General features: G+C 40.1%; 2 protein-coding genes across 4 annotated transcripts; both read left to right on the top strand.

Annotated features, from left to right (window-relative positions):
* The first annotated feature begins 1,725 nt into the window (after positions 1-1,725).
* LOC131299074 (ubiquitin domain-containing protein DSK2b-like) lies at positions 1,726-8,508 on the top strand. Of its 3 annotated transcripts, XM_058324633.1 has the most exons (8): positions 1,726-2,177; positions 3,363-3,968; positions 4,008-4,067; positions 4,456-4,658; positions 6,235-6,293; positions 6,579-6,607; positions 7,914-7,988; positions 8,080-8,508. In XM_058324633.1, the coding sequence occupies exons 1-8, from the start codon at positions 1,946-1,948 to the stop codon at positions 8,226-8,228; spliced, it is 1,413 nt and encodes a 470-aa protein (XP_058180616.1). In that variant the 5' UTR covers positions 1,726-1,945; the 3' UTR covers positions 8,229-8,508. The 3 variants fall into 3 exon arrangements, with proteins under 3 accessions (XP_058180616.1, XP_058180615.1, XP_058180617.1); XM_058324632.1 differs by having other exon boundaries at positions 3,363-4,067; XM_058324634.1 differs by lacking the exon at positions 7,914-7,988 and having other exon boundaries at positions 3,363-4,067.
* Positions 8,509-10,091: 1,583 nt separating this feature from the next.
* Positions 10,092-11,274, top strand: LOC131299085 (uncharacterized). The gene has a single exon (XM_058324646.1). The coding sequence runs from the start codon at positions 10,166-10,168 to the stop codon at positions 10,964-10,966; it is 801 nt and encodes a 266-aa protein (XP_058180629.1). The 5' UTR covers positions 10,092-10,165; the 3' UTR covers positions 10,967-11,274.
* The last annotated feature ends 1,782 nt before the right edge of the window (positions 11,275-13,056 follow it).

Here is a 13,056-nt window from a genome sequence, read left to right as displayed (position 1 = left end):
CGATTAAAATGGAAAAGGCAAGGTCTGAACACGTAAACCTACGTGTGCTCTTCCGGACGAGTAATCAGATGTCTATCACCGTCGTGTAAGATTGTTCATGCAGTTAGCCTAATGTCCTTTGTCTTTACGTATTCCTTATTCATTCCATATAGGGATAAGCTATTACGGTAGTTTGACATTGATTAGTCACTTCTCTCTCGCAATTAAAATGAAAAAACAAGGTCTGAACACGTAAATCTACGCGTGTTCTTCCGAACGAGTAAACCAGATGTCTATCGACCGTCGCGTGAGATTGTTCATGTGGTCAGCCACACATCCTTTGTCTTCTTTTTGCATTCCTCATTCATTCCATACAGGGATAAGCCATTAAGTTAGTTGACATTGATTAGTCACTTCTCTCTCCCGTGATTTCGTGTCCACACACAATCATTCACAAAACAATTTTCAATTTTTTTGGTGCCTAATTATTTGTGCAGAAAAGCTATGTGCACATCAGCTTATACACAGCAGCTGTGCACAGATGCCATTTTCTCCCGGCTCAGGTCGCACAAAGATGATCGGAGCCGCTCATTTTGTTCTAAATATGTCGTTTAAGGTCTCTGTAAAAAATGAGCTTCATTCGATATCGTTAGAAGCGTTAACAAAACACCCAAAATCACTACAGAATTTGGGTGTTTTGTTAACGCCTCTAACGATATCGAACGAAGCTCATTTTTTACAGAGACCTTAAACGACATATTTAGAACAAAATGAGCGGCTCTGATCATCTTTGTGCAACCCGAGCCGGGAGTAAATGACATCTGTGCACAGCTGCTGTGTATAAGCTGATGTGCACATAGCACTGCTCTTATTTGTGTGCCCATGTAAGCTTTATATAAAATGTATTTCGAAAAATGTGGTCACGCAGGCATTATTAGTGCTCTTATTGTTCCACTTATTAAGGTGTTAAGTCTATGTTTGGCTTGTTAAGATGTTTTTACTCTCGTAATTGCGCTCCCACTCGCGTACACCCGTGAATTAAGTGACTTTTTTTTAGCTCAAAACTACTACTTCCTCCGTCCCTTATTTTGTGTCCAGTATTTCATTTTGGATTCTCCCTTAATAAGTGTCCATTTTGTAAAGTTAGGAAGTAAAAGTTAGTGTATTGTCTATTTTGTCCCTAAAAGTAGATTTCAATTTGTAAAATTAGTGAGTAAAAGTGTAATGATATGGATAAGTAGGGAAAGTGGAGGAAAAAGTTGATGTGAAAGGTGTAATGACGATGTCTTCTTAATAAGTTGGAGTTACCAAGCAGCACATTTAAAAAGACCGAGGGAGTATAGTGGAGTATATATGCTCTTCCGTTCGGACAAATAAGCCACAGTGGCTTATTTTTTGTCCTTATTCAAATTTTTTTCGTATCACTTGGCTTATTTTCATTTTTTTGGGGATTATTTCATATCCTCACGACAAGAGGAATCTAAAAAGTTAAAATTGTTAAAATTTTTGACCGAAATCCATTTTTTTTGAATAAAGACGAAAAATTGGCTTATTGATTTTTTTTCGTCTTTATTCAAAAAAAATTGGATTTTGGGCAAAAATTTTTACTTTTTAAATTCCTCTTGATGTGAGGATGCAATAATCCCCAAAAAAATGACAATAAGCCAAATAATATGAAAAAAATTTAAATAAAAATAAAAAATAAGCCAAAATGGCTTATTTGTCCCAACACGTAACTGAGGTACAGCCCACAGGCTCGGTTCACCTGAAAAACCACTCCCGTCTGGCGCGCGGAAATTGCAGCAGAGGCCAAAACCCCTCTCTCCTCCCCCTTCCCGCAACTTTTTCTTCTATATCGTCCAACACCCACCGCCAAACCACGGCCGTTTGATTTCCACCGACCGATTTCCATTTTCTTGAATCGTTTTTTCCTTGGCGTTTTTTGAGTAGTAGGGAGGTTTCGAGCATGGGTTCCGGCGCGGCGGAGGCAGCCGAATCGCACGCCGTCGCAGGCGGCGGAGTGACCGTACACATCCGCTGCTTCAACGGCTCCAAGTTCTCCGTGCAGATCAGCCTCGACTCCACCGTCGGATCGCTCAAGTCGGTCGTTGCGCAGAACTGCGATGCCGCCGCCGAACGGCAGCGGTTGATCTACAAAGGGCGGGTTTTGAAGGACGAACATACCCTAGAAAGCTACGGTATTGTCAATCAGTTCTCGCCGTGCACATGCATGTGTGATTATGTTCGTCTCTGTTACAATGCATGTTGGTATGGGAATTAGCATTTGAATCGAGTTATTATTTCTTAAATTTTTGTTTTTGGCAGGATAACCAAACCATAGAAGGATAGAAAGCTACGACATGTCAATCGGTTCTCACCATACACATGCAATGTGTTGTGCACGACAAATTGAGAATACAATAGCCAGTCCAATAGCCGCTGCTACAACGAAAATAGAGAAAAAATACTTCTTTTAATTGACGATTATTATAAAATCAGAAAATGTTACCAGATTGATATTAATTGCATTCAATATAAGTTCAAGACTCGTAAGGAATTATGTTAGCGTACTTGCCAATAATTATAGCATATTGATATGGGAATTTGGCATTCAAATCGGTTTACTTTTTTGCAAACTCTTGAAAGCTGCAGTGCATGGCGTGTCAATCGATTCTCGTTGTTCCCATTCACATGCATGTGAAATGATGTTAGTGTCTTTGTGGAATCTGAGTCATTATGTAAGGGAGAGTTTATATGTACATTTATATGCGGATTAGCATCTGAATCGAGTTAGTTTTTTCTGGAATTAGCACAGTCTACTTGTTGGGGTTTGTTATGGTATCTTTTTTGGGTACAGGGAATGGAATTGATCATGGTAAGTTCAGTAATTTACTTACTCCAGAGGGTTGCAATTGGGATAGTTCTGCGAAGAAGGCAATTCGGTACCAGTACATGTTGTATGTGGAAAAACAACACGGCTGTATTGTTGTCTCTTACTCATTTGCTCCTCACTGGTTTGTCTAACCCATGTATAGACGTACGTTTTGTTTCAAACTTTAGAAAAAGGGGCAAAGTTGCAAGTTTTGGGTTTAGAGTTTTTAAGTTAAAGATTGAAATTTGTACATAAAAAAAATTGGTGGGTAAACGGGTAAGGTCCTCATCCAACCGCCACACAAACAAAACCCCCCAGATGCTCAATCCACTGCTGGTTTCTTTGTTGAATCATGTCCATGAGATGCCCCGCTTGATAGTTCCATCTGTGGATAGATTTTTCTCTGTCAAATTCATGGGTTTATCTCATCTATATGAGCAGCAAAATAGTGAACTGCCCTAGTATTCTACCTCTACTTGAACTATATTCATTTTCTTTTTACGATTTATAGGATTGGAGGCAGATCACACTGTCCACTTGGTTCGCGGTTTTGCACCAGCTACATCAGCCGTTTCAAAGGTTGCATCCGACCCTGGAGTTCCAAATTCCACTCCAAGTGGTATGACGTCTGTTGGTTCCGGTGAATGTGGTATGTGTGGGGGATATAGTTTGGGGGCTTCGTTATCTTCTGGACTTGGTTATGGATTAAGTGACAACAGTGAACTATTTGGAGCTGGACTTCCAATATTGCAACAAGTGCAGCAAAAGTTGACTCAGAACCCCAACCTGATGAGAGAAATAATTGACATGCCCTCTGTTCACAATGTTGTGGATAACCAGAATATAATGCAGAATGTAATAATGAATGATCCTCAGATTGATGAACTCATTGATCGGAATCCAGAGCTTGCTCACATACTGACTGATCCCAGTACTATCCGTCGGATGTTGGAGGCTGCAAGGAACCCTGCACTCATGCATGATAGGATGCGCAATACTGATAGAGTAATGAGCAATAACGAATCACCTCCTGAGGGATTGAATATGCTGAGGCGGATGTATGAAAATGCTCAAGAGCCATTTCTGAATGCAACAACTAGGGGTGGGGATGCCAGAAATGATCTAGGCTCAAACCCATTTAGCACTGATTCTCAAACTACGTCCAATTCCGCTCCAAATGCTAATCCACTTCCTAACCCTTGGGCCTCTGGAGGGGGTAAGTTAAGCTCTCTTTTTGCTATTCTTTTTTCTTAAGATTTTGGATGTTTTGGTCTGAGGCAGGTGGTTTTGGGCCTCTATTGGTCCTTATTTTTGCGCTCAACTTCCGATATGAGTAACGTAAATATAGTATTTTGTTGACAAACATTTGTCTTTTTCAATGTCGTTAATCCATTGCCCTATTATTGTTATTATTTTTCTTCGTTGAGTTTGGATGGGGGTTAGGAAAAAGTAAATGGAAAAGTCGAAGGATCCAAGTGCTGTGAGCCACTGGATCATTTAAATTTTCTCTTACCCTTTCCTTGCTTGAATCATTCTTCACAAATAGAGCCTATAAAAAAGGACACTTTTGCTAGTATGTTGTTAACTTCATATAAATCTGGCAGCTGGTGGTGCTCAAACGAACTCCAATCCTAGGTTGAATCCTGCTGGAGACGTTAGGCTGCCAGCACTTGGTGGCCTAGGTCACCTAGATTATCAACCCGTGTTTGGATCCACTGAGGATACTGCTTCATTAAGTCAGTTCATGCAAAACCCAGCTGTATCACAGATGCAAAGTGTCCTCTCCAACCCTCAGTACATGACTCAGGTAGTTCTTTTCTTTGTTATGTAATATGCTCTATATTTGATGGTGAGGTTCATTGTTCTCTGGTATATTTGTTTGGTAGATTCACGATCTCAATCCACAGCTATGCAATATGCTGGATTCCAATTCCCAGCTTAGATAGGGGAGGCAAAACCCAGAATTCATTTGTCAATTGACTTCTCCATGAACACTGGAGGTTGGCTTGAGATAAACTAGCTTAAGAAATAACTTCTCCACTTTTAGGAGCATGCAGGAAGCTGCTACAAGAAGTTTCTACCATGAGTTCAGTATTTGATAGTTAAATTTGTACCTGAGATTGGGATGGTGTTAATTAATTCATGTAGATTCATGGTGCAAGTTAACTGCCTCAAACAAAATTTTGAACTTTTTTCCAAGCGTGTAACGGAGGCCAAAATTTTTGAATGGAAATATTTATTGCGGCCCTGAAACTTTGTTCTCAATTGCCATTTCTTTTTTGATTTCTTCTTCTTCAAAGTTGATTCCTTCTTCTTCTTGGTCTTCTGATAGAACAACATGCACTTTTGGAGTCCTAATCTTTTTTTTTTCTTATTTTTCGTACTAAGAAAAAGTGGCATTTTTGTTACCTCCACGGTCCTTGGGATAAAATTGTATAGTTCTATCCCCTATATCAAGGGATATAACTAAAAAGATTGTTAGTGAAACTAACCAGTTTCAAAAACATTATATCTGAAAAAAGATGAGTTGTCAAGTCTTTCATACAAAATCATTTGTATTTGAAAGTTATTAACTCCCGCCAAATTTTGGATTCCAAATTTGACATAAGTAAGAATAGAATTTCAAAAATACTATCTGAAAAATGATGAGTAGTCACATTTTTCATACAAAATGATCGCTGTTTGATTGGTTTTGCTTATTATTTAGTTAATATTTTATTATTGCTTGTAAGCATACAAGTTTTGTATAAATGTATCACCATGCTATTAAATATTTAGATTTATCTTTTTAAGAGGTAGAACCATTGAAGGTAATGATTACATGTCTGTAATGCATTGTATGTTCCATAATGCGTTCTGTTCTTTTACACTTTCCCGGAAGTAGATGCCTTTTCATAGCTATTACATTGACACCAAAGAAGAGTTCGACCCAATGCTTTATTTTTGTCCTAGTTAATCCCGATTCAAGATTAAAAGTATATTGATTTTTCTTGAATAAAGAAAGAAAAAAGTTAGCCGTCTTTTTTTGTTCAAGAAAAGGGGATCCACGATATATACATGTCCAATTTATGGGGAACCTTTCATGTGAACAAAGTAGAAAAAATGGAAAGAGTGTGCAGGTGCATTTTATTTTGGACCTAAAGAGGAGCTTTCATTATGCATGTAAATATTACCCACATACAGGCATAATGTAAAGATGAGTGAGTTGCATCTCCTTCGGGGAAGAAATACTCCGGGGGTAGTAGAAAATGGTGTATGTAGTTTAACCTTTAATGTGCATATGTGAGACCTTTTTCTTTTCTGTTTTTTGTTTCTTCTTTTTTTGGTTTGCTCTTTATTTGTTCCTCCCTCTGTTTCTTAACTTCTGTTTTCCTCTGTTTCAGCAACTCTTGACTTTGCGACAAGCTCTTCAGTCTCGGCTTGGTCATCAACCATCAACCGGGTAAGACTTTGCTTCTAAGTTCATTTTGTAATGGAAGTTAACTCCAAGCCTTGCAATTTCACCGATGACGTTTTTGTTATCCATGTACCCGTGAGTGTTATTCATAGCAGAATGCCAGAATGTAATTTCTGATGCCATTAACAGTCCCATTTCAGAGTTTAGAATATCTAGTTCATTTGCCATTGTTTTTTCTGGCCTGGTACTCTGTTATTCTGATTATGTTGATTAGATTTTAACCTGCTCTTTTTCTTTTTTGTTTTCTTAAACGAAATTCCACTCCTGCAGGGAAGGGAGTCAAACGGGTGGGGTAACAGGTACATATCTTTCACAAATCCCATGTGCATGTATTCTTATGGGTTTGATGTATATTTTAGCTGCACTGGGGCTGATCATTCGCAATAGCACCTATGTTAAATGAACTCAGGTGCAAGTATAGGGTGCTAATTCTTATCTTGGTGACCAATCGAATCTCTGATAAAAGGGTACTCAGACTCACTTTTAAAGATATCACCATTTTATTCCATGAAACCTATCGAATTATAGAGAACCAGGTGTTAAAAGACATTTTGCTCATTTTATACCAATTATGCAACTAAATATTCAAACAATGACCCTTGTCCAGGTGTCACATGTGAAACATCAGGTTTTTCTCTTTTTCTTGTCTAATGAGTAAAGAAGTTGAGGTTGTCTTGGACCAAGCATGCCAAGGTGCATTCAAAAGCATAGAAGAATGCCTGGCTAAGCTGTCAGTATTAGCGGCCCCTGTACCAGAATGTCCATTTTGATTTTTCTTCTGTGCTCTGGACCACTCACTGCGGGCACTTCCAGCCCAAAATGATGATGGAGGAAAAGGAGGGTCCTGTATTACCTCAGTCTCAAAAAGGTCGAAGAACATATATCCTTCTATGGAGAAGGAATGCCTTCCATTCGTGTTTGTTGTTTTGAAGAGTAGAATCACAGAGGGTGCCACCTTGTCTTTTGACATCTATCCCTAGATTAACCATTGTGAAGATACCAATTGTCCCAAAAACTTAAGGTGTTAAGGAATAGACCCAACATTGTTTATCAAGCTATCTAACGCACTCCCTCATGTGCAACCCCGTCTTGCACGTGAAGATGTAAACATCCAGACATGGAATGAAGTAGATTACAAAGTGGAGAAGCATAACGCAAACAAGGGACAAATGCAAATTGAGAGACTTGAGCTCCAAGACCTCTCAGAAACCGGAGCTCTGATACCATGTTAAGTTACCAATTGTCCCAAAAGCTTCAGGTGTTAGGAAATGAGCCCAACAATGTATATCAACCTATCTAACAAACTCATTTCCCAATGGTGGACGAAACTTGTCAACTTGTCAATGGTGGTTCTACAATAGGGACCTCTAAAGAGTCTTGAGTCGTGACGACTGTTGGTAATGGTATCATGCTCATATGATATTCCTCATGACGTTACCCGCAATCTGTAAATTTTTTTTTCTGGAAAAATAGAAAATTGTATGAAAATAAACAATACAAAGAACTTGGTCATAGTACTAAATTTTCCTTGGTTGTTTTTACTCGTCTATATTACTCCTATGTTATTTGTCTCTCACGATGGGAGTGTCACTGTTCTCCCAATAGACAATGCCGGGTTGGAGACGTTGATGAACATGTTTGGTGGCCTTGGGACTGGAAACCCTTCTCGTGCATTGAACAGTTAATATTATTTCCTTTTCCCCTTGTATGCCCTATTTCTTTGAACATCTACCTATTAATAGCTTGCTCTTTTTTTCCCTCAAATTTATAGTGCCTCGTGAAGAACTGTATGCTACCCAGCTTTTAAATCTACAAGAAATGGGTTTTATGGATCCCCAAGAGAATATACAGGCACTCATAGCCACTACTGGAAATGTTCATGCTGCGGTAGAGCGTCTTCTGGGGAACCTTGGTCAGTAGCTTATGATCATTGTTATCATAATGCTGAGCTCGATACCACATATGTTGTCTCTCAGAAACAAACTGAAGTTCGTGACACTCCAGAGGCTTATCCAGATGGTAGTTCGTTAAGTACATATTACTATAGAGTTGTGAACTTGTTGAAGTTTGGACATGAGTACTGCTGTGTACATGTAGTGTAGAAAGACTCCCATGAATTGCACTTCATGCAAAATAAAAACTCCCAGTTTTTTTGGGGGTCCTCCACTGGGTTGACGAAATTGGACAAAGTTGAACCCAAGTTCTACTGTTTCTTTGCTCTCTTTTTTTTGTAATTCATGTTCTACTATTTCGTTTGGCTACTTTTGATTATCTCTATGCTGGGGCTGTGCCTGAAGGATGTTCTTTTCTTTTTTTTGGTCTTCCCGAAACGAAAGCGATATAAAGCGTGAAGGTAGGAGCACATGTAAACGTTTGTCTAAAGGGTTCATGTTCTCTCTGGTCCAAATTTAAGGCTAGAGAAAATCCAATTCCATGTCTAAATGTTTTGATGCATAAATGTGCGGTACATTTTTTTTGTCATTGTAGAAGCAGCTACATCCCGACATCAACTCCCATCAACAAGAGAATGCACATCATTTTTATAGTGGTTAGAACTGACATTGCACCTACAGCTATGATACTTAATTGCCCCAGTTAATAAGCTTGTAAATTCATTACCCTCGTTTCTATACCAATGGATAACAAGTAAACGTTATGGTTCTATTTTATTTTCGTATCTTATCAAAAAAATAAGAATAACTACTTTTTCTATTGACAAGATTAAGGGAAAATGACTGCATAGATTTTGCAAGACTGGTTATTTTCGACAAATGAGGTGTCAATGATAATAGCAATTTTGGGTTTTTTCGAGAAAGTGCCAGATGTAGATATAAAAAACTATAAAAACGATTACACGGCCCAAAAGTGATCCAATCAAAATACAACAAACACACAAAATCAACAAGAAACACAACTAAAATAGCAAAAATTAAGCAAAAAGCCGCAAGAAACAACAACAGTAGTAAAAAATCCACTTAGTCCACTCAAGACCGGATTTTGGATCAACGAAATACCAGTTTCGTCGTCGTCATAGCAACATACTCCCTCCATTCCAAATTGAGAGTCCATTATTCCATTTTGAATTGTTCCAAAATGATGACTCTATTTCCAAAAATGGAAGGAAAAATTTGGTGATTTTCCAAAAGTGTCTCTCACAAATGAAAATAAGTGTTATAAAGTAGGTAGAATATAGGGGTAATGGTGGAAATGATAGGCAATATATGTTTAATCATTGCACGTTTCCTAAAATAGTTAGAATCCCCGTGAGGAACTCTCAATTTGGAACGGATGGAGTAGCAAATTAGCTACCACCACAAGTGCATTTTATTTTTTTCCCCACAGAATCAATCAACTAGTCATTTCATTAAAAAATAAAGTCTTAAATACTTCTGAAGTGTATAATTTCGCAAAAAACCCGTATACGACATCAAGGGCATTTTCGTCTTACAATCGTTAAAAAACGAGGGTATATTGGCCACGTAATTTTTGCAACCAGCGCAATCGTTAAACCGTTACTTTCCCGCCTCCCACCATCAGGCACAAGTCTTTATTCCATACTCCCTCACCAACGGAAAAACCATGCACCGTTACATCAACTGTCACCAAAAATCCCATCCGGACCGTCCACTTCGTCATCCACCAAACATCGACGGTCCAAGATCTAAGGACGTAACCTTCCATATAACCGCCAATTCAAAAATTTCCCTCCACTATATATACAACGGCCACCACGTCCATTCCCCTGTTCTTACGTACTCTGTTTTTCTCACTCCTATACTCTCTCTCTCTCTCTCTCTCTCTCTCTCTCTCTCTCTCTCTCTCTCTCTCTACACTGATCATCATCTCCGGCGAAGATAATGAGCAACCCCGATCAAACTCCGCCCCACCGTGGCCGAGCCCCGATACGCCGCAATGTAGGACAAGGCTCCTCCTCCGGCGGCCGCGGCGGCGCCCCTGTCCCTGGGCAAGAACCACAACCACCGGCTCCCCATCCTGCAGGCCGAGGAATCACATCTGAAATTCCTCATGGAGTTCAATTCGGTGTGGAGGGTGGGGGTTCGGGTACGGTGGACCCGAGTGTGGGCGGCGGTTCGGGTGGTGGGTCAGCGGCGGTGTTGCGAATCGGGGGTGTTTCTGGTAGTGGTAGTGGTGGGGTTGTTCAAAGGAAAAGAACAAGAGAGGGGGACGACGGAGCGGGCCCGTCTAGGCCAGTCAGAGATGTCCCGCCACCTCCACCTCCTCCTCCTCCACCGCCCCCACCGCCAGCAGGGGCGGAGGTGGAGGGGCAGGGCATTTTCTATTGCAGTATCTGCGACAGGTACTTCGACTCGGACAGGGGGTTATGTGGTCATCTGAGAACCCACGCGGATCGCGGGTACCGAGGCGCTTTTCCGCCCCCAACTTTTACCCGGCAGGAATTCGTTGACGAGGGGGTGGAGCACCTGCTGAACCCACTTGACGGCGGAGACGTGGCTGGTCAAGGCGGCGTGGCAGTGGAACCCCCTGCGGCTGAGGGAGGGGGAGTTGGGGCTCCCGCCGGGCCAAATGTGGAGGAGAGAGCGGAGGGAGCGGCGGAGGCTTCTGGTGAGGCGGAGAGAAGAAGAAATCTTGACCTCAACGCCCCGCCTCCAAGAGACGAACGTGGAGATTTCATATGATATAAGTCCAAGAACAGTAAAGTTACGTACACAGAAAAAATGGGTTCTAGTTAGGTGTAACGTACGGGACCGCATATAACGTGAATTCGAGTCACGATATGATTTTTTCTGTGTACGTAGCATTGTTGTTCGAGGGATTATTTTACTTACCGGTTTAGAAATCGGAGAGATGTTTTTGGAGTTTTCTTCGTAAAATGTTCTAACAATGTGTATGTTATGTGTAACACATTCTTTTCTTTTGTTTTATTTTATCTATCCGCTGTTTAAGAAGGTAAATTTGATTGCTCTGAGGTTTATGTTTCATTTCCCCACATTTTTGGAAGCAATTTTGAGGATTTTCTGTTATGTCTGTGCAGAACTCTAGTTGTTGTTATCAACTGCTACTGCCGATTATTCATTCTTGTTTCTTATTCTCGTGTATTCTCTGTCTCTTATTCTCTTGTTTTGCAGGTTTAGTTGTTCGTGTTTTTGGCGTTGAGCAAATGCTTGTGTTTTCCTTTTGGGTTTTGTGGGGGTGTATTGTTGACCTTGTTTTGTCGGGTTGTTTTGTGTTGGCTATTGTGTGGGTTATTTGTATGGTTTGTATTCATATGGTTGTACTGTTTATTTGATTTCTATGATATTAATGGGATGATATTGTTCGTCAAAAAAAGGACAAACTTTAGTCTTTTTTTGCCCAAATTTCATATGATTTCCAAGGTTTTTGCTGTATGAGATGATTCATTTTCCTTTACTAGGGAAGTACAACAATTTGTTCGGATCACAAGTTTTGATACGAGCAGCACCACATGGCCACTAGAAATTTGAAGCACCAAGACCTACCATATTGTATGTATGGATACTTTAGTAAATTTTGTTTTGAAAACCGAATGTTCGGACCAATTTGCACATATTTCCGATTAATTTCGATGCAACCGGGCTAACCTCGGTGGCCTCGAGATTTGGAATCTTTGACCAAACCTTTAGGTTGATGCTTTACAAATTAATTAATTAATGGCTGCCGTATCCAACACGTCCCAGAGAAATCAGTCCTGTGCAAGACTTAGGCCCCATTCGGCTAAATAAGCCAACTGGTTTATTTTTTTGTCTTTATTCAAATTTTTTTCGTATTTGTTAGTTTTTCGTCAATTTTTTGGGAGGAATCTAAAAAGTAAAAATTATGATCGAAATCAAATTTTTTTTGAATAAAGAAGAAAATAAGCCAATTTTTTCGTCTTTATTCAATTTTTTTTTGATTTCGATAATAATTTTTTACTTTTTAAATTCCTCTCGTCATGATGATGCAATAATTTCCAAAAAATTAACAAATACGAAAAATATTTGAATAAGAACAAATAAGCCACTTGACTTATTTAGCCGAACATTAAGCGCAATGCCAGAAGCAGAAATTTTATTGCCATAAAGCCGGCAACAGTTTCGGATTTGCCAAGGCCAAATTCACAAGCAAAGAAAGGTGATGTAAGAGCATCTCCAATAGGCTCGGTTCTTCTCCACTTTTGCCTCTTTCCCAAGTGAAACCCCTCAAAACCCTCGGCCAACAGTCTCGTCTCTCCGATGACTACTACAGTACCACGTCAGGGCCAGCGAGGTTTAAGCCTCACTTTGCCTCTCTCTCTCTCTCTCTCTCTCTCTCTCTCTCTCTCTCTCTCTCTCACACACACACACACACGTTGGGTCTAGAAACCCACGAACTGGAAATTTGACGGTGAAATTGAACTCGATGGCGAGGTGTATTTCTATGTTTTTGTGGGTTTTCGACGGTGAAATCGAAATCGAACTCGACGGCAACGGTGAAATCGACGGTGGCTTTGTGGTTTGTGGGTTTATGATTTTGTGGATTTGTGGGTTTTTGACTTGATTTGTGGGTTTGTGGGTTTATGATTCCAGTGTTGATTTGTGGGTTTTTGACTTGATTCAGACGGTGGGTATGGCTGGTGGTGGTGGTGGTGGCGGTGGCGGCGGTGGGAAGGGGTTTTGTGATTTTGATTTTTTTTTAGGAGTTTTGGGGTTTGAGTAGGCGTTTGCTTAGACTGTTGGGAGAGGGGTGTATTTTGTGAGTAGTCAAAGTAGAATTTTGGTGTTTTGAGTAG

This window comes from Rhododendron vialii, chromosome 8a (genome assembly GCF_030253575.1).
Source record: "Rhododendron vialii isolate Sample 1 chromosome 8a, ASM3025357v1".
NCBI classification, from domain to species: domain Eukaryota; kingdom Viridiplantae; phylum Streptophyta; class Magnoliopsida; order Ericales; family Ericaceae; genus Rhododendron; species Rhododendron vialii.
Note: the sequence above shows the minus strand (reverse complement) of the source record. Positions and strands in the feature narration are given on the sequence as shown.

Excerpts from the sequence above, each read along its gene's own strand:
- LOC131299074 (XM_058324632.1), top strand. The coding sequence starts at position 1,946 with ATGGGTTCCGGCGCGGCGGAGGCAGCCGAATCGCACGCCGTCGCAGGC. Across the intron at positions 4,068-4,455 it reads CCCTTGGGCCTCTGGAGGGG|CTGGTGGTGCTCAAACGAAC; the intron begins GTAAGTTAAGCT and ends TAAATCTGGCAG. Across the intron at positions 4,659-6,234 it reads ACCCTCAGTACATGACTCAG|CAACTCTTGACTTTGCGACA; the intron begins GTAGTTCTTTTC and ends CCTCTGTTTCAG.
- LOC131299085 (XM_058324646.1), top strand. The coding sequence starts at position 10,166 with ATGAGCAACCCCGATCAAACTCCGCCCCACCGTGGCCGAGCCCCGATA.